This window comes from Cucurbita moschata, unplaced genomic scaffold, assembly GCF_002738365.1.
Source record: "Cucurbita moschata cultivar Rifu unplaced genomic scaffold, Cmos_1.0 Cmo_Scf00025, whole genome shotgun sequence".
In the NCBI taxonomy this organism is placed as follows: Eukaryota; Viridiplantae; Streptophyta; class Magnoliopsida; order Cucurbitales; family Cucurbitaceae; genus Cucurbita; species Cucurbita moschata.
Window position 1 is genome coordinate 2,976,946 of NW_019268541.1, and position 21,618 is coordinate 2,998,563.

Consider the following 21,618-nt stretch of genomic DNA (forward strand, 5'->3'; position numbering starts at 1 on the left):
ATTGCCCTTGCATTCAATTCTAGTGCACATCTTAGTTAAGGGCGTTTTCGTAATTCTTTTATCTCGTTAATTTTTCGGACTAAATTACTATGTTTTGTTGATGTTTTTTTTACATTTGTGTCAATTTTTCTTAGTCAAATACCATTCTTTGTGTCTTATTTGGTCTTATGGGCATTTCTGTAATTGTAACACTCCGTTATTTTTCTCAAACTAAATTGTTATGTCTGGTTGATGTTCTTTTACATTTGTGTCGTTTTTTTTTTGTCTAATGTTATCCTTCATGTCTTATATGGCCTTAAGGGCATTTTCGTAATTCTTACTACGTTATTTTTCTCAAACTAAACTATTATGTTTGGTTGATGTTCTTTCACATTTGTCTTTTTTTTTTTTGTCAAATGTTATCTTATCTGGCCTTAAGGGCATTTTTGTAATTCTTACGCTACGTTATTTTTCTCAAACTGAATCGTTCCATCCCGTTGATGTTCTTTCACATTTGTGTCATTTTTTTTTGTCAAATGTTGTCTTTCATATCCTACTTAGCTTTAAAGGCATTTTCGTAATTTTTTTATCTCGTTATTTTTTCAGACTAAATTACTGTCTCGTTGATGTTCTCTCACATTTGTCTCAATTTTTTTTGGCCAAATGTCATTCTTCATGTCTTATCTGATCTCAAGGGTATTTTTGTAATTCTTACACTACATTATCTTTCACATGTGTGTCACTTCTTTTTTGTCAAATGTTTTCCTTCATGTCTTACCTAGCCTTAAGGGCATTTTTGTAATTCTTATACTTTGTTAGTTTTCTTAAACTAAATTGTTACGTATGGTTGATGTTCGTTCACATTTGTGTAGTTTTTTTTTGTCAAATGTTGTCCTCCATGTCTTACCTAGCCTTAAGGATAATTTTGTAATTCCCCTACTTCGTTATTTTTCTCTAGCTGAATTATTACGCTTAGATTGATGTTCTTTCACATTTGTGTCCATTTTTGGGGCCAAAATGTTGTCCTTAATGTCTTACGTAGCCTTAAGGGTGTTTTTGTAATTCTCCTACTCCGTTATTTTTCTTAAACTAAATTATTACATCTTGTTGATGTTCTTTCATATTCGAGTCAATTTTTTTGGTCAAACGTTATCCTTCATGTCTTGCCTAGTCCTTACGGCGTTCATAATTCTTGTACTTCGTTATTTTTCTTAATGTCTTGTCAATGTTCTTTCACATTTGTGTCAATTTTTTTTTACCAAATGCTGTTCTCCATGTCTTGCCTATCTCTTAAGACGTTTAAATAATTCTTTTACTTCTTTATTTTTTATCAAGCGAAATTATTATGTCTCAATGTTTTTCTTATACTTTTTAAAAAGATTAATTGTCAATCCGAACATAACTCAATGGATAACACACCTGCACACCAATTATCATCTGACTCTACAGTAATTGAGCTAAAAAGAGTCCAACAAACGAAAATCAATATCAATTGAATAGAAACCGATATCACAAAAGTTTGAACACGAGACGTTGGGCTATGACTCGAAGTTAAATCACAAGAGAAAGGGGTGAGCCATCTCTCCATCTTGTATGAGGCGATTTGCATTGGGATCTGATTCTTTGTACTATTGAAAGAAAATTGAAGTCTCCAAGTCAAAGCCAAGGAATCAAAACCCTCATCTCCTTCATCCTCTTTCAATTTGTTTATAGCTGATTCGTTGGCACTTCGGGACTCTCTTAATTTTCTTACTTTTCCACTAATTTTTAGCTCCACCCATTTCCATTTCTCCATCTCTATGGCCTCTGCACCCTCCTAAATCCCTCATTTTCACTTTTCCACTTCTTTTGGAATGTGGGTTCTTGTGTTCTTCACCTATCCTTTGATTTTCCTTCACTTCCCATTACGATTGCTACTCAGCAGGTCTTGGGATCCGACCCCTGAATTCGGCAAGTGATTTTGCTCGTACCCTTTTGTGCGATTTCTGAGTTTCGTTAATTCTTGCTCTGTTTTCTGCTTGATTCCTTTGTTTTGATTTCCCAAATTGGGGTTGAAATCTGTTAACTAGTTCAAGTACTTTGTTTACTGGCTTTTTCCCACGGAGATTTTGGGCTGTTTGGTGGGTTTTGAAGCAATGCACGTAACCTGTTTGATAATATGCCTGTTCTTGTTGGTCAATGTATTGGGGCAGTCTGATTTTGCTGCACTCTTGGAGCTCAAGAAGGGCATTGTTCAAGACCCTTCTGGGCTACTTGATTCATGGGACTCAAGCTCTTTGGGTTCTAATGGTTGCCCCAGTAATTGGTTTGGGATTGTTTGTGCTGATGGCCGTGTCATATCTCTTGCTTTTGATAATGCTGGTCTAGTTGGTGACTTTAGCTTTGCAGCCATTACAGGCCTTTCTTTGCTTCGTAATTTATCACTTTCTAACAATCAGTTTACTGGGAGTATTGTGAAAGTTGGTTTGTTCAAGTCCCTTGAATTCTTGGATCTATCCCAAAATCGGTTTCGTGGTTCTGTACCTGATTTGTTGATTGGTTTAGTTAATTTGGTGTCTCTGAATCTTTCTTCAAACCAATTTGATGGGGCTTTCCCTACTGGTTTTAGTAAACTTGAGGAGTTGAAGTATGTAGACGTGCACGGTAATGGCTTTTCGGGCGATATCACTCGCCTTTTGTCACGAATGGGCAGCGTTGAGTATGTTGACTTGAGTAGCAATCGGTTTACTGGTTCAATGGATGCCGGAGTTGGGAATCCGTCTTTTGTTTCGTCGATTCGGTATCTTAATATTAGCCATAACCTGTTGAATGGAGTGCTTTTTCCTCATGATGGGATGCCTTATTTTGATAGCTTAGAGGTTTTTGATGCTAGTAACAATGAGTTTGTTGGCACCATACCTGCCTTCAACTTCGTGGTCTCTCTACAAACACTTCGACTTGGACGAAACAAGTTATCCGGGTCACTTCCAGAAGCTCTCTTACGAGAGAGTTCGATGCTCTTAACTGAACTCGATCTTAGCCTTAACCAACTTCAAGGTATTCACATTATATGTTGTCTATATGCTCTTTCTGGATTATTTACATTGTAATTGATACTTGAAGCATGTGTTATGATTTGCACAAATGTATACCGTGGAAGCACTTTGGCTCTTGATTCGTTCCATTATCGACTATCTTAACTTCTAACGACGTAATTCCATGACAGGTCCGGTTGGGAGTATTACCTCGACAACTCTGAAGAAGCTTAATATATCTTCAAACAAATTGACGGGTTCCTTGCCCGCCACCGTTGGCTCTTGTGCTGTTATAGATCTTAGTAATAATATGCTGTCAGGCAATCTATCTTGGATTCAAAGTTGGGGAAACCATGTGGAAGTTATTCAGTTAAGTTCGAATTCGTTGACAGGAACATTATCAGATAAATCTTCTCAATTCTTAAGGCTTACTTTGTTGAATGTCTCCAATAACTCATTGGAGGGTGTTCTTCCAGCTGTGTTGGGTACTTATCCCGAACTCGAGGTCATTGATTTAAGCTATAACCGGCTTAACGGTCCCGTCCCTTCTACCCTTTTTCACTCGGTGAAGTTGACTGATCTTAATCTCTCTGGCAACAATTTTACTGGCCCTATGCCACTCTATGAGAGTATAAATTCTACTTCAAGTTCAAGTCTGAAATCTCTTGATCTGTCACGTAACTCGTTGACCGGTCACTTACCGTCGGAGTTGAGTATGTTCCACAGCTTGGTGTATCTCAATCTGTCCAGAAATTATTTTGACGGGATCATCCCGGGAAACCTTCCGAATAGTTTGAATGGCTTTGACGTGTCGTTTAATAACCTTTCTGGTGAAGTTCCTGAGAACTTGATGAGGTTTTCTGATTCAGCATTTCATCCAGGAAACTCCTTGCTAACTTTTCCTTCTTCCCCATCAAATTCAAGAGACTTCCCTGGTTTACCCTCGACGATGCACCAGTCTCGTATAAAAACGATCCTTAGAATCGTTCTCATTGCAGGTTTGATCATAGTTGCTACATTGGTAGTTCTTTTTTGTATTATACTGTATTACAGGGCCCAAAGGCTCGACCGTAGCACATCGACCAACGATGGAAAAAAAGGTGCCTTGGAAGAAGCTTCTTCTGTTATTCATCAATCTGAGACAAACAAGAAGAAGACTACATCAACACCTCCATCTGGTTTTCGTCAAGATCTTCTGCCACCGTCCCACCGAGGGGACGATCATGTCGGTAGCAACGTGTGGTCAGTTTCAGACAAGGCTAGAGATGTTGGTTATCATGAATCATTAGGAAAAGGAGAAGGGATATCCTCACCCATGTCTCTCATGTCATCTTCAAATCCATCACCTACAAAGAGCCAGCTACATCTCGATACTCCCCAGGCACTAAACGTTCGCTCTCCCGATAAATTGGCAGGGGATCTACATCTTTTTGATGGCTCCTTAACATTCACAGCCGAAGAACTTTCACGTGCTCCAGGGGAAATTGTAGGGAAAAGTTGCCACGGGACGTTGTACAAGGCGACGCTCGACTCCGGACATGTATTGGCTGTCAAATGGCTGAGGGAGGGAATGGCAAAAGGAAAAAAGGAATTTGCAAGAGAAGTGAAGAAACTTGGAAGCATCAAACACCCAAATTTAGTCTCCATAAATGGATACTATTGGGGTCCAAGGGATCATGAGAAGCTTCTTATATCAACCTTCATAAATGCACAGTCTTTGGCTTTCTATCTTCAAGGTACGATCAAATCTATCGGCTTTTACGTCGATGAAACGTCGAGTAAAAGGCATAGCGTAGTATCTGATGATCCTATCTGTTTTTAAATTTTTTTTGCAGAGATGGAGAGAGGAGGAGTCTTACCGTTATCTCTACCGACCCGTCATAAAGTCGCTTCAAACATAGCTCAATGTTTAAACTACTTACACAACGAGAAGGCAATCCCGCACGGCAACTTGAAATCCTCAAACGTTTTGTTAGAAGTTCGAACTATGAACGCACGGCTCACAGATTACAGTCTACACCGTATATTAACCCCGGCTGGCACGGCGGAGCAAGTTCTTAATGCAGGTGCTTTAGGCTATCGGCCGCCCGAATTTGCTAGCTCGAGCAAGCCATGTCCATCACTGAACAGTGATGTCTATGCATATGGAGTCATTCTGTTGGAGCTGATAACTGGAAGAAGTTCAGGGGAAATAGTTTGTGGGATCCCTGGAGTTGTTGATCTAACAGACTGGGTGAGGTACTTAGCTCGAGAAAACCGGTTTGACGAGTGCATCGACAGGACGATTCTGGACCTCAACGGTGAGGAAACGGTACCCAAACAGCTTGAAGATATGCTTGAAATGGCTCTAAGATGCACTCTACCAGCAGCTGAGAGGCCTGACATGAAAACTGTGTATCAAGAACTTTCAGTGATTGTGCAGTAGAAGGAAAATCCATGGTACAGATGATCTAACTCAAGTTTTTATTGCTAACACCATTGTTTTCTGTTATCAATAAGCAGTCGTTTCCTCGAATTTGCGCCATTTTTCGAGTCGATCAGCCGTGTAATTTGTTCTATAAACCGAGCTTAATTGGAAGTACATAGTCCATAGTTCATTAGCAAGAGTTTGTATTCACAGTTCATGAAGCTATTAGAATTTGACGTTTTGGTTGATCTTGAATTTAGAGCTGTACTTTTCGAGAGACTCGAGCTACAAATCGTCACTAACTAACGTGAAATACTTAAAAATACACACTAATCTAACATTTTTTAACACTCTCTCGCATTCATAAATGTCAAATCAAACAGTGCTTTTAGTTTAAGTCGAAGAGTACAACAAGCATTTGTCAGTTAATGAAAGTTCGTGATTCAAGTCTCTCGAAAAGTGGGTCATTATAAAAACCATATTCGTTATCAGAATTGGGTCATTTTTCTTAGTCTAAAAGAGTTTCCGAATATCAAACCTGGTAGTCGGTGACATGCTTTAACTCATTATGCTAGATCATAATAACTCGAACGTGTCTATACAAAGTTAACAAGTAAAGATTCAAAGTACTGGACAAAAACAAGATTTAAAAAAAAACGAGCAAAAAAAGTTGAATTTCAAAATTAGAACAGTAGAACAGTAGATAGACAGTATTCATCCAGTTTTTGTCCATATATTGACAGTAAAAGTTCGTAGGTATATTTCAAAACTAGAACAGTAGATAGACAGCATTTGTCCAGTTTTCGTCCATATATTGACAGTAAAAACGTCCAATTTTCATCCATATATTGACACTAAAAGTTGATACGTATATTTGAAAGATGGTACTGGGAAAATTATAAATTTTTTTTATTAATTTAATTAATAATAAAATATGTGAGTTATATATTGATTGTGACATTGAAGTGGGACCCACAAGAAAAATAAATAATAGAAAAAGAAAAAGTCAAAAAAAGGAAAAGAAATTAATAAAACATGAAAGCAACAAACAGGAAGAAATGGCGTTGAAAATAAGAGACAAAAACAAAAGACAAATCAAACCTTCCCTTTTCATACAAATGGAATCACTTTCAAAAACTCCCAAACTTTTCATATAAAATTACCCATTTTTCTAAAACATCTGGGAAGAGGAAAAACTATTTTATACCAAAAACATATTCTCGAGTCGAGGTCCAATAGCGGAAGAGGAACGTGATGTTATTTTTTTAAAATTTATAATGGGTTTCAAATCTAATTATCTGAACGAGGTCGAGATCGAAATAGAGATCGTTTATTTAACTTTAGGGCAGAAAATATCCATTTCAACCAGAAATAAGGAGAAAGTGGAGCAAGATTTACCCTCGTTAGCTACAAGGGTTCGAGGACAAGGATTATATTCCCCGTTCTCGTCCCTACCTCCCTCTCTACAAAAGTTTCACACGCCCTACTCTGCCACACTTATATATATATACTTCAATAATTTACCCAAATAAAATTCAATTTAACTGGAAAAAATGACTTATTTAAAAATTCTCAAAATATCGAGGACAAAAATGAAACTCGTAAAACTCTAAGGACATAATTGAAAATGACGTATAGACCGAGGACTAAGTAGTAATTTTGTTAGGGTTGACAAAATATGGAGAAAAAAACAAAAAAAAAAATTGCAAATCATTAAACCACATACCAAAGCAATAGAAGATTTCTAGATTTTGGCACAAAGCTGTCTAAATTGTCCTAATTTAATCGTTAACGCTCGGGTTCTTCTCAAATCATCTCTAATTTTTTAATCGGGTTCTTATTATTATCGAGTATTACGGCTCTGTTTATGAAAGTGATTTAATCGTTAACGCTCGGGTTCTTCTCAAATCATCTCTAATTTCTTAATCGAGTTCTTATTATTATCGAGTATTACGGCTCTGTTCATGAAAGTGATTTAATTGTTAACGCTTGGATTCTTCTCAAATCATCTCTAATTTCTTAATCGAGTTCTTATTATTATCGAGTATTACGGCTCTGTTCATGAAAGTGATTTAATCGTTAACGCTCGGATTCTTCTCGAATCATCTCTAATTTTTTAATTGAGTTCTTATTATTATCAAATATTACAGTTCTGTTCATGAAAGTGATTTTTGTGTCTAACGTATGTACTTTGGTCAAAAATATTTTTCGCTCAAATTAATTATCAGAATAACATGAAATTGCTTTATAAATAAATAAAAATTAATTTTAAAATTTATGAACAGAAATAGAACTCAAATTAGAAAGATTAAAATAATATTATTTTAGCTGAATTTTTAATTTTTCAATATGTCTATAATATTATATATTTATTTTAAACCAAATTTAATAAGCAAATTGTCATTTTTCATATATATATAAATATATATATATATATATTTTTTTTTTTTTTATTTGAACCATAAAAAATTAGAGATTAAAACGTAACTTTTTTTTAACCTTAAAACGGTTAAAAAAATGAAATTTTACAAATTAACTCATCACAGTTTTAAAATTTAAGTGATAATATTTAATATAATTGCATTTTTGTTTTTTTAGAACATAATAATTTGGAGTAAAAAGGTGACTTTGACCGTCAAATACTTCGAATCATAGCCATCGAAAATTGGACCATCAAATACTTCGAATCATAGCCATCGAAAATTGAATCATGGTCCGATCAAAATTGACCAAACCAAAAATGATAACCATTTACCTAGGTTAAGGATATATATATATATATATATATATATATATACATATAATAAGTAAAAAATAAAAAAATAATTAACTTTAGGACACCACCCCACGCCCACCAGTTTGGAAGGAAGGGTGGTTTCCCACGTGCGGAAGCGAGTGAGAATAAGACCCTGCTCCGTGTCTGCCGCCTCCGCCAATAAGAAAAAAATAATAATAATTCTCTATTTAATTTGTTGTGTTATTTATTTATTTATTTTTCCCTTAAATTTTCTATTATTTTCTTTTATGGGGTTAATGACATCATGGTTTGTGGGTTGAAGTCGACCAAGACTAACGACTTACAACAGGTGACTGGTGATCGAGATTGATGATCTCTGACCCTTGGTGAAGTAGTCACTTGTGTCGTTAGCCACCATTGGTGGTGAATGGTGGTAGTTGCAAGTAACATAGTCATCATAGATCACTGATTCTGTTCTTCAATCTCAATTCAATTGCTAGTTTCGATTCATTGTCATTAATTGTTAGTCACCAAAGTGGTTGTTGGTCACTGATCACTGCCCCAATTGCTAGCCATCCATCCGTCCCTAGACCCCAGTTGCTAATCACTAGTCTTAATCCCCTGTCATGGTCCACGACCATCGGCCATCGTGGTGATCAATGATTGTTGCCTATCAGTTGTCTTCACAGGGCACTATTCTTCAATCTTCGTTATTGGTTTCGAGACTCAGTCATAGACTACTATTTTCTAAAGGGTTTTTGGGAACTGTTCAATTAACTCAACTGTCGATTCTAGCCATTGGTCATGATCCCCATTGTCTCGATCGTTGGTCATTGGAGGTTCGTGGTGGTCAACAGTAGCCGTCGGTAGGCATTGTGGTAATAGTCTTTTAAAAGCTCAGAGACTAATATATATATATATATTTAAATTCAATATAAACTAAAGAAAGAAATCCCTAGAGGAAAGGCGCGTGAAAGAGAGAGTATCTTGTTTGACGCTTTCGGCGTCCGGCGATTGCAGCGCGTCCTTCAAATCTTTTACACCCAATCCACAACTGTTCCTAATTAATTAATTAATTATTATTTTTTTATTTTTATTTTTATTATTTTTATTTATTTATTTTCATAATTTTATATATAAAACCCCCCCTTCTTCTCCTCTTCTCATCTTCCTCTTCATTTTCTTCAAATCTCTCTGCACTTCCCACTCAGCCTCCCATGGCCGACCGCGTTCATCCCGCCGAATCCCCCCGCCCGAGCACCTCCTCCGCCGTATCTGACTCCAAGCCTCCATCTCCCTCCGCCGACAAGCCTACTCCGGCTCCCGGCACCTACGTCATCCAACTCCCCAAGGACCAGATATACCGCGTTCCGCCGCCCGAAAACGCTCACCGCTTCGAGCTCTACACTCGCCGAAAGAACCGCCGCAGCCGCTGCTGTTTCTGCCTCTGTTGGCTACTCGGTATTCTTGCCGTCCTAATCGTTCTTCTAGGCATTGCCGTCGCGATTTTTTACTTAGTCGTTCGCCCTAAATCGCCTAATTACTCGATCGACGCCATTGCGATTAGAGGACTTAACTCCACCGCTTCATCCTCGTCCGCAATCTCTCCAGTTTTCGATGTTGCCGTTCGAGCAGATAATCCAAACAAGAAAATCGGAATCTATTACCAGACAGATAGTTCAGTTCAAATATATTTCTCCGATGAGAAGCTTTCCGATGGCGTTTTGCCTGCTTTCTTCCAACCAGCGAACAACGTCACTGTATTCCAATCATCCGTGAGAGGCTCCGGCGTTAATCTATCCAAACAAGCAAGCAAAGCGCTAATCGATTCGCAGAAACGGCGTGCGGTGCCGTTCACGGTGGAGATTCGAGCGCCGATTAAACTGAAAATAGGATCGGTGAAGACTTGGAAGATCAGAGTAAAGGTAACCTGCGATGTGACGGTGGATCAGTTAGCGGCGGCGGCGAAGATCGTTTCAAAGAATTGCGATTACAATGTGAAGCCCTGGTAGGGATACGAATTAAGGGAGAGCTTTTTATTTTTTACTTTTTGTAATTTTAATATTACTGTAGACTTTTGTAATATACACACACACTTTTTTTTTTTCGATGAGAAAATAAAATTTCCTAAAATACTTTAGGAACATAAATAAATATTTTAATAAATTAATTTATTCACTTTTATTTTAACCAATTAACACTATTTTGTTTCTATTTTTCTTTTTATTTTTACCAAATAAAATGGGTTAAAAAAAATTAGTTTTTCATTTTAAATTCTCATTATTATCTTAATTTTAAGTTTCATAATTTATTTAATATAGAATTAGCCACATTTTTTAAAATTTATTTTTATTTATTTTAAAACTAATAATTAATTTAAGGAGAAAAATGGGCTAAAATCGTGGAAGCATGTTTCCAAACGTGTGACAAATCCAGTTACATTCCGCGTACGCGTGTTCTTTGGAAAATATGTATTTTTATTTTATTTTATTTATTTATTATTATTATTATTATATAGTAATAATACATGTGTATATATATATATATACAATTTTTTTTTAATTTTAAAAATATTCCACCGTTAATTTGACGTTAACTTTTAGGTAATTAATTAAAAATAATTATGATATTTTTAAATTAATTTTAATAGTGATGACAAATTAGTGAAAATAAATTTAATTATGATTAATATAATGTCTTAATTTTTTATTTTTTATTCTTTTTGAGATATATATATATATTTAGTTCAGTTGAGTTGAGTTTAAAAAAATAAGGTTTTTTATTTTTACAATTATAGTAAATTTTAATTTTTTTTTTTTAAATATCTATTTCTATCTATATTTAATGTAAGAAAAAAAAACATATAAAATTTAAAGTAGAAATAAAACTAATGAAATTATTTATAAATTAAATAGTTATATACTATACATTTGTTAATATTTAATAAATTCAAATTTATAAAAGAAAATATGGTATACAAATTAAATAGCTAAATCATAAAATAATAATAATAAAGTTTGTATTTATATTTTTTTACCTAAAAAAATCAAACAAATAAATAAATAATATTTTGAATTGAATATTAATGGAAAAAAGGTGAATTAAAATTTACCTAATAATCCGTTATTTATATGTTTGCTTCAAATTTATAATTAGGTGAAATTAAATCCAACCAATTGAATAAAAACCCGGTTTAATTGCAACCGTTTTGTAACAGAAAATAATTATTCAAATTAAAAGTTTATAATGCAATAATTATTTTTATTTTATTTTCTTAATCATCGGATTGAATTGAGTTGAGTTAGGGAAATCTTTTGAACAAATCTAATGTTTGGATTGAATTAGGTTGTCCCGTTGTTTGTTTTTTTTTTTAAATTATTTTTTAAAAAATCTATTTATCCGCTATTAATAACTAAAATCTCATAAACCTTAAATATCGAACATTCACAAGTAACAACACATTATTAATATCGACGTCAAATATTCTTAATTTTCATAATAATTTTAAAATTATGGTAACGATGGGTTGGGTTGGGTTGTAACCCTAGTTTCGAGTTAGTAGGATTGACTCGACAAAAAAAATATCCCGCAAACCGACCCAAATTTTTTGTTTTTCAAAAATTCAACTCAACCCAAACTGAAAACAAATCTAATCTAACTTAGCCTTTATGGTTCGGGTTGAGAGTCCAGATTGGTTGGGATTTCAGATCGCAAAATGTCGATCAAATCTTTTAAAACTTGCCTAACTTTATAGTCAAGTGTGTCTTAACCGGTTCCCGATTTCCCACTCTATTGAACTCATGTAATTTGGTACTTCAATTTATATAATTCACTCCTTTTCGACACCAAATTTTTATTAGTTTATAAACTTAAATTATGAGAAAATAATAAATGCCCTAAGTTTTGGGTTACTAAATTCCAAACCATAAAGTCTTTTTTTTTTTTTTCTTTTGGTAATTTGGACTAATTCAGATTTTGTCACATTAAATACTTTTACTTTTCTAGAGTTTTTATATATATATATATGATGTATATACATGTACATATGTATATATATATAGCCAAGTCTAGTTGGAATATCACCATCCTAACCCTAATCTCATCTTACATTGGATGAAATTTTCTTTGATTTTTTTTTTTTTTTTTTTTTTTTTTTTGTGGATTTTTAAGATTTTATATTTTTTAAAAAAATAATAGTTTTGATTTAAATTATAATTTAGTCGGGATTTGTGTTTATTAACTTTCAAAATTATCCATTAAAAAAAATTAATTTATAGATCTATAAGACACAAAATTAAAAGTTTATAATTTAATTAGACATTAAAAAAAGTTAAATTTGTATCAATAGACCAATTATTTTATTAAAAAAAATGAACTTATTTAGATACAAAATGAAAAATTTAGAGACTTTATTAGACACAAAATTAAAAGTGCAGAAACTTATCAAACAATTTAAATTTTAGAATTTTAGAGATCCGTTAAATACAAAATTAAAAGTTGAGCAGTCTCTTAGATACTTTTAAAAGCACGTGGGCCAATTACACTATATAGATATATATATATATATATATATATATATATATATATATATAGATATATATATATATATATATATATATATATATATATATATATATAGATATATATATATATATATATAGATATATATAATTTGGATTGTTTATTTAATTAAATGTTGAATTTTTTAGAGCAATGAAGGCAGCATATAGAAAAAAAATGGTTGAATTTTTCCAAGTTACGTTAGTCAGCTAAGAAGAAGTCTAACCTCTCGTATTCACTTAATTGCTTCTTCAACAATAAATTATTTGAGCTTTTTTGGGTAAATTTTTTCTTTTTAAGTAGTGGTTGGAGAAGTGTCAAAGTTTTCGGATATGTTTGGTATTGAACTTCCATTTGAGTTTTATGTATATTCAAATCTCGAAAAATTGATACCTCGAATTTAGATGAATTATGTGATCTACCATCAATGTTCGTTGGTAGTTGGAATTCGAGCTAGAGACTATCGTAGGTATAGGACCTATAATTTGTTTGTCATCTTCAAAGAAAATGTTGCGGTTAAATTACAAGTTTAATCCATAAACTTTGAAGATCGGTTAATTTTTTTGAAATATCAAAGTTAAATTTATCAAAAATCTATACACATTGTATTCGTGTAATGCTAGTATAGAATTCCCCATCGAAGTTACTATAAATCTCATGGAGAGTTTGATCCTAGCTTAGGATGAACGCTAGTGACATGCTTAACACATGCAAATCAGACAGGAAGTGGTGTTTCTAGTGGTGAACGGGTGAGTAATGCGTAAGAATCTGTTCTTGAAAGAGGAACAACAGCTGAAAACTGCTACTAATACCTTGTACGCTGAGGAGCAAGGAATCCGCCCGATCGACATTTTTTTGGGAAATATTAATTTACATTATTCTCATTGAAAATTAAAGCTTTTCAAATAAGAAATTTTTTGCTAACCACAATTCAGAATAATTTTTTAAAAAACAGGAGAAAAAACGAACAGCCGAGATTAACAACCTCGTAAGAATGACTCTTCGGGTGGATAAAAAAGAGTTTTCCAACGCTTGAAAAGTCATACCAAATAGGCTCTAGAAGTATAAAAGTCGAGCTCGATCGATAAGTCAAAGTACCAATTTTATGCACCTTGAAAGATGAAAATACAAAGTAATGATGCAAGATGTTAACATTCTATTCACCATACATGAAAAAAAAAATTCTTAAATGTGACAAAAGCAACAAAGGAATACAAGAAACTGACCTTTAAACCCACCACTTGGGGCTCATATAATACAAGGTTTCAAAGTCAGTCTTGAAATTTCCCAGAAGATCAAAATTATAAGTGTCTGAGGGATATAAGATATAATATGAAGAATCCTCAAAGTACAATAATTTTCCTATGCAAATTGTCTCCTATGGAACCTCCATGACCGTGGTGGTCGTGCTCGTGGTCGTGAAAGATGAGAGTCAGAATACCTACCACGCACAGCACCGAACCTACAAGAAGCTTGTCATAGCGTTCAACCCAGTGAAACTTGAGCTGACTCGCACCGTAGAACGACAAAGCTACCAACGAAGTCATCACAGTTATTGTGCTGCAAAATGCAAAAGTCCAACACCAGAGAGACAAGCTATGTATCAATGAAATGGTTTTGTGATCAATTCCTTGGAATGCTATGAAATAAATAATGCTCCCTCACAAACATCATAGTTACATTGATATGTCCAATTAAGGTTCAACTAGTGTTCAGAAATCAAGCATGCCTAAAAAATTCGTTCCAGGGCGAACGGAAGACTACCCTTGGAACTGAAAACAAACAAGTAGAACTTTTGCAGCGATGACCTTTGCACGTTTGCTAAATAGTTGTCATTGATGTGAATCAGCATTATCGATATTATATTAGCGTATCTCAGTTGAAAGTAGATTTACAGCAGCGTATAATTACAATTCAAAGGTAAATCTACTAATGGTAAGAACGAGCAGCCAGGAGGAGGGCGGTTTGTTGAGGATTGTTGGGAGGGAGTCTCACATCAGCTATTTTAGGGAATGATCATGCGTTTACAAGTAAGGAATACATCTCCATTGGTCTAAGGCTTTTTGGGGAAGCCCAAAGCAAATCCATAAGAGTTTATGCTCAAAGTGGACAATATCATACCATTGTGAAGATCCGTAATTCCTAACACGACTATCTTCATTCTAGTTTCAAGGATGTGTTCTTATCAGCTTTTGGCAGTTCGGCTTCAAAAGATAACTTATTTCATGCCAATGTACAACCCCTAAAATTTGTGAGAGTGCTTTCGAACTTTCTTTGAGGCTCTAACGGTGGCACAACATACAAATGATCGTGCTATTTTCTGTTCTTTTTTTTTATAAGAGACAATTTCTTTGATGATTGAGATTTACAAAAGGGATGTATAATCCCGGGTGGATCGTGCCAGTTTCCTCCAAAAAAAAAAAAAAAAAAAACTCTACCCACTTTGATATCAAATTATTAAGTATGGTCTCTACACTAATAGTATGGTGTGGTTTCCACTAATACTTTTTGAAATTCTAAGCTGCCTCCCATTGTCTTTTAGACTGTTCTCAAATCCTTAAAATATTCATTTCTAGGAGGATATTTGATTGGGCCGTACCTCTCCTCAATCCGGCTTTCTTTGCATGTATGTGGTTTCTCACGCTAAAGATGTTTATATAGCAGTGGACTTACCTTCTGTGGGAGTTTTTTCTTTGAACTTCGATTTTCGTAGACCTCTTTTTTGATAGAGATACTAATGGTTTTTTCCCCTCCTCAGTACTTTACAAGGAATTAACCTTCATCAAGGTATGGGATAGGCATGTTTGGATCTTAGAGTCCTCTTGTATTTTCTTTTACAGCCATCTTTCTAACCATTTGGCATCCTACCATAATACACACTCTCCCCTCCATTTTATGAACTATGAAATCCAAATTTCAAGACAATCATAAATCCTTGATTCTTCCCTAAGCTCATTGCTTCTAGCAAGATCAAAACCAAAGATTTCATTAAAGGATGTTCTGTGGCACTTTGTCTCTGATGAATTGTTTTATATAAGCAAAGGTCTGAAGATACTGCTCACTCTTATGGCTTTGTCCACTCAAATGAGAGATGTGGAGGAATTTCTGTGGAGTTTTAAATTTTCATTTGCTCCTGGCCAGAGGAACCAAGTTTGAATTGAGGAAGTTTTGTTGTGTCCACCTTGCAACAAAGAAGAGCTTCATGGCAATTTGGCATCTCCACAATTCCCTAGAATATTTGGGTGGAAGGGTTAAGGAATAGATATTGATGTTGTAGGGAGCTTGCAAGATGTCGTGTGACCTTCCGACATTTTTTTTCGAAATTGTCTTCTCTTTTTTTCATCTTTTCCTATTTCATGTAGCCATCTGATCGACTTAGGAATCATTTTTTCACTTCCTACCCTCCATTTTTCTTTCCAAAAGTTGGTTTCTTTCTCCCAAACAAAGAAGTTGCATAATGTACAACAGACAAGAAAGTTTAATGCTATACAATTGATACCTGAATAGCAGCACTATGATAGCAAGGATCATCATGGAAGATGAATTTCCAACAGCAAGAAACACTGGAAGAGTGGTTGCACAAGGAGATAAAGCAGGTACAAGGACAAGACCAGCAACAGCCATTTTCTCCATCGGTTGGTTGTGGGAGTGACTATGACTACCTCTACCAGTCATAAACAACAGAACATAACAACCTCCAAGAACTATAAGCAAAAGAGAGGCCAGCTTGTGCACGGTTTCTTCACCGGCAATAGTATTAGCCATCGTGATTGCTGTTATTCCAAGAAGTGAAGTCGATATGACATGTAAAATTGCTCCAAAAGCAGCTGCAAAATCAAATATGCATATAAACATAAGATTTCCAACTGCTAGCGTTGTGAGATTAAAAAATTTGCATGTTTTTTCATCATTATGGCCTGTAATCCAATTCCAATCTGCAACCCTGAGATTAATCAATTGACATAAAAACCAAATCTCCAACTGACCAAGCTCCAAACTAGCTCAGAATTGGCCACACCGTGCAGCTTCCATTATATTCATGCACTAAAAATTTCTATCAAGTTTTATCATTATTCTAGATCTAGAGGCCAGCTGAGTAAACATCAAGACGAGCAAAAAGAACATATAACACGTTAAACAGAGTATCAACAGCAGCATGAATAAGTATATTATGTGGAATCATTCCCAAATATGATAAGAACAGTGATGATAAAGACTAACTACGCTAATAAAGATATATAATTCGCCAGATCTCACAATTAGATTATGAGCAGGTATGATAAAACCCTACTCTGCAGCCACTAATCGTCAAAGAACGCACTAAGAACTATCGCTTCGGCGAAACCACCGGGATATTAAGACAACTTTGTCACGGTAACACGGGACAAGATTCAGCTAAAAACACGAATTTAACTGCATTGTGATAATCAAGTCCAGCATTAGGATCTTTCTCTAATTAAGGTTACGATCACATAAGCTACTCAGAGCAACATCCGAACAAATTTTCCGAGAAACTCGCAAATCGATAAACAAAAAATGGAAGGTGAAACAGAAGCGAAAATAAGAGATCTAAGAAATGCGATCGGTTGTAGATAACATACTGACGAGGAGAGTCCTGGAGAGAGTCCATTTCTGGACGCGACCGACGACGGAGAAAGGAAGCCAGTGAGTGGGAATGAAGGAATGCAGAAGCGACACGGTCGCAATTCCTCCGATTGTGGACAGATCTTCTCCAGTAAAACCTTCCATTTGGCTCCAAAATGAAACAATTCCTCCGCGTGAAGAACAAAAGAATCGCGAATCTCCCAAATCCGGTAGGATTTCAACTCGCCGGAACCGAATCTGAGACAGATCTAACACTGAAGACGAACGATTTTCCAATCGGAAACACAATTCGTTCGATACCCAAACCTTCGTCGATTTAACATTTGTTCGATTTTTTTTAAATGTATATTATATAAATATAAATGTTAAATTTTCAAAAGTACTTTTTTTTTTCATTTTAATAAAATTTATTTCAAAACAAGCATTTTTTTTTACCAAATATAAATAAAATAAATAAGTTATTTACAATTTCTTTATTTAATTTAATTTGTTGTTTTAAATAAAAACAATTTTGGTCAATTAAAAAAAAAAAAAAAGTAAAAAACAAATGATTGATAGACCATTACTTTATCAGATTTTCACCTTTGTAAAAAATTTCCAATTTTATTTTTATTTTTAAAAATACGTATTTTCGGAGATCGATTTACGGTTCAAATATTACCAATTAAGGATCCAAGATGAAGACATTTCGAGACTGCTTTCAAGACCCAATACGAGCATTATGAATTTACAATGATGTCCTTTAGATAGACTAACGCACCTTCAACCTTTCATAGACTTAATGAACCTGGTATTCAAAGAGCTTCTCGATTATTTCGTTTCATGATTGTATTAATTGATTATATTTTGGTGTACTCCAAATCAGACGTGGAGCATGAAATTCAACTGAGAAAAATTTTCGATGGTGCTAAGGGTGAACAAATTTTCGTCTACTTTAAACGAGTTTAGGTTGTTTTGACAAAAATCTTAAATTCCTTATGTTTTTGTGACGATTCTCAATAGTCGTGTGACGGGTCGTACAGTTGGTACCACAACTCTATAGTTTTATGTTCACTAGACTTGTTTACATAGTATACATTACTTATCTCGATATCCCATAAATTGTGAATATTATATGTTTTAAGTCATTTTTTTAGTTTTAATATAAACGATTTTTTTCCTTTAAAAAAATCTTATTTTTACGTAATATTTGGATATACTATAATTTTTATTTTTTAAAATATACTTTTGGTCCTTAAACTTTTATTGCAATAACACTTCAGTCCTTCAACTACTTTAGTTTATAACATTTAATCCCTATATTTTTAACCAGTAACAATTTAATCAGGTTTACCATTTGTAACTATTTAATCTATATGGTAAAAAAGTTTTACAAAGATTTAATGAAACTTCTTACTCAGGTAGATTATTTAAATTTATCAAGGATTAAATTCATTTAAAAACTATAAACATTTTTACTGAAATCATCTCCTAACATATCTTAAGAAACAAACAAGATTAGAAGCTATATCCATCCAGCCAAGCAGCCGAGGGTTGGCATTTGATTTCGATTCTGTTCTTGAGATTGTGTGATACAAACACCAAGAACAGATTGGAACGGGCATTAATGCATTATCCAAGGAAAGATGAACTAACGTCATATTTGGAGACATGCTTGTTTTGTAATCAGGGAAGATTTAGAAACCAAACTAACGATATGAAACTTGTCTGAAATGCCTTACAAGATTGATATTATGAATACAAACCAGGAACAGATTTGAACTGACATTAATGCATTCTCGTACATAAAAGAGTTTATAATGAAACCGTTCGTTCAAAATATCGCTACGCACAACCCAAAATCAAGTGGATTAAAATGAAACTCTGAAACAAAAATCTATGATCTGCAACCTAACTTTCTCCAGGCAAGCTCTTGATGATATCCGAATCGCCTGAAGGACATTAAATACCATAATTAGAACATTATGCGAGGGCTAGTGTAATTTGGGCAAACACCATCATAATCGAAAAGTATACGTACCAGGATCGATAATGCTGAGGCAGCATACTCTGTAGTATTTGCCACAAGCGGTTCCAAGGTCTACGTTGCCTGAAAACGTACAAAAATAGAGATCAGTTCTCAAGTGTAATTAGGGCAAACACCATCATAATCAACGCGAAACACAAGACACGAGGCAGAAACAAATAATAAGGATAAAGGGTCTAAATTCTTTTATAGTTACAGCCTATCCTTAACCTACCCGATTGGGAGGCTCTAATTCCTTGAGATTTTAGGGGGGAGGGGGGGGGGGGGGGGGGGGGGGTCTCTACCCATCGCCTAGGTTGTTGTTTGAAGCCTAAGTCTTGGCCTCTGAATTATCAAAAGTATTGACATAATCACGACAGGTAGCAATTGCTTAGATTATTATGAATAAAGGCCATCAAGTAATCCAAAAATTCTAGCTCGATATTAACAATTTCCCAACCAAGAAACAAAATTTGATCTTTCACTAATCTCCAGATGCAGGTGGATACATGTTCTTATTCTAAATGCCAAATAAATTAAAAGTAGTACCAAAAAAGGCCAAATCCTTAATTTTAAAAGAAAGGTTAGAAACTTACTTCCATTGTAATGGTGAACTCCAACCTTTGCCAACATCGCATAATATTCGATCTCAGACTTTCGGAGTGGAGGGCAGTTGTTGGCAATGATGATAAGCTTACCTGAAAATCCAACAAAATAATCAGACATAACCTCAAATGCAAAAAATCAACGTAACAGAGAACATGGACAACAAACAAATCAGACACTACGGACCTCTTCACTGCTCAAGGGAAAGACGGCAACATAGTAGTTTATTTAATAGGATAACAAAAGTTAGTAAACTAAATCAACTACTGAGTGTTGGATTAAGACTAGAAGAATAGTAATAAAAATATCTGATAATGCTTTGAATACTGTAAGAAACAAGGTTTCAGATCGACGGCATACAACATTTCCATGATCTCATGCTAAACATCAGACTTTGATTCGAAAATTTCAGTAATTCCAGCGAAAACTAGAACCAACTAAAACACAATTGGTCAACTGAAAAATCAACCAAATATCAATCACGAAAACAATCACCTAATGAACTGCCTTATCAACGAACAAGCATACATCGAGGTAATGTCCAGAGAGCAGATCAATAACACAAAGTGGAAAACAAAATCAATAGATTACCTTTAGAGTTCCTCAAGGTCTTGAGGACAGTTTTGTATCCCAAGGTATATTTCCCACTCTTCATGACGAGAGCGAGTCTGTTGTTGATGCTCTCATGGGTCTTCTTCTGTTGTAGGTTTCACAATCAAAAACATATGAGCATACTCCATCTCGAAAATGTAAGAAAGAACGCCCAAAATCACCGGAAATGAAAGAAGAAACTCACCGTCTTCTTTGCGGCCACCATGATGGAAGATTAGAAGCTGCTGCTGCTCAACACGCCGAGATTGTTCAACTACAGCCAAAAACCCTAATTCCAAGAATATATATATAGAGCTCCCACGGGTTCTTCCGCAAATTGGGCCTCAATTCTCACAAAACGGGCCAGGTCCAATTCTTAAAATCTAACTCTTTTGTGTCCGGAGAGGGCGAAATGTCTGTTCTGTCCTTATACCCTTAAATTGAAGGGCCAACAAAATTTCATTTTTTATCCAATTATATCAATTTTATTCAATTTTTTAATTACATTTATTCATTTTAACAAAAAATAAATAAATAAAACATTTAATTTTTTTCACAAAATCATTCATGAAAAAAATAAATCTACGTAAAAAAACACAAATTAATCGTTAAATAATTTTCTAATATGAAAAAGTGTATGACGAAATTTTATAATAAATAACTGATTTTATTCTTATAATACGATCTAAAATGGGAATATTTTTCTAATATGAAACTTATACGATGAAATTAAAATTAATTAATTAATTATATATATACACATGATGATATGAACACTCGACACGGAAGAATTAGTACATATTAATTATTGGTGAATTATGTTTGTGTTGGTCTTTGTAGTTATATTACGTATATAAAATATTTCGTAGTAATTTTAACGGTAAAATAGTCGATCCGAGTATGGCTCGACTAATTAAAAATATCATATTACTAACAAAAATATTATAGGTTCGAATCATTTGTCACTAAAAATAAATAAATCTACGCTAAAATTCTCGTGGTATTATAATATATATTTATTTTTTAACGTAGTATTAAAAGATTTCACTCACTTTGGTCTTAGGTGTGAGATCATATATCAGTTAGAGAGGGGAACTAAACATTCCTTGTAAGG

At 34.2% G+C, this 21,618-nt stretch overlaps 4 protein-coding genes across 4 annotated transcripts; 2 read left to right on the top strand and 2 right to left on the bottom strand.

The window, feature by feature from the left end:
- Nucleotides 1–1,563: 1,563 nt before the first annotated feature.
- Nucleotides 1,564–5,597, top strand: LOC111461795 (probable inactive receptor kinase At5g10020). The gene is made up of 3 exons (XM_023105450.1): nucleotides 1,564–3,015; nucleotides 3,185–4,729; nucleotides 4,829–5,597. The coding sequence occupies exons 1-3, from the start codon at nucleotides 2,115–2,117 to the stop codon at nucleotides 5,416–5,418; spliced, it is 3,036 nt and encodes a 1,011-aa protein (XP_022961218.1). The 5' UTR covers nucleotides 1,564–2,114; the 3' UTR covers nucleotides 5,419–5,597.
- A 3,709-nt stretch (nucleotides 5,598–9,306) lies between these two features.
- LOC111461695 (NDR1/HIN1-like protein 13) lies at nucleotides 9,307–10,228 on the top strand. The gene has a single exon (XM_023105309.1). It carries the CDS (start codon nucleotides 9,355–9,357, stop codon nucleotides 10,147–10,149), a length of 795 nt encoding a protein of 264 aa, XP_022961077.1. The 5' UTR covers nucleotides 9,307–9,354; the 3' UTR covers nucleotides 10,150–10,228.
- Nucleotides 10,229–13,823: 3,595 nt separating this feature from the next.
- Nucleotides 13,824–17,634, bottom strand: LOC111461823. Its single transcript, XM_023105510.1, has 3 exons — nucleotides 17,299–17,634; nucleotides 16,197–16,524; nucleotides 13,824–14,257 (listed from the first exon to the last, which is right to left on the bottom strand). Exons 1-3 carry the CDS (start codon nucleotides 17,444–17,446, stop codon nucleotides 14,041–14,043), a joined length of 693 nt encoding a protein of 230 aa, XP_022961278.1. The 5' UTR covers nucleotides 17,447–17,634; the 3' UTR covers nucleotides 13,824–14,040.
- A 1,361-nt stretch (nucleotides 17,635–18,995) lies between these two features.
- LOC111461321 (60S ribosomal protein L30-like) lies at nucleotides 18,996–20,820 on the bottom strand. Its single transcript, XM_023104817.1, has 5 exons — nucleotides 20,710–20,820; nucleotides 20,505–20,610; nucleotides 19,904–20,005; nucleotides 19,323–19,391; nucleotides 18,996–19,233 (listed from the first exon to the last, which is right to left on the bottom strand). The coding sequence occupies exons 1-5, from the start codon at nucleotides 20,728–20,730 to the stop codon at nucleotides 19,193–19,195; spliced, it is 339 nt and encodes a 112-aa protein (XP_022960585.1). The 5' UTR covers nucleotides 20,731–20,820; the 3' UTR covers nucleotides 18,996–19,192.
- Between the last annotated feature and the right edge of the window lie 798 nt (nucleotides 20,821–21,618).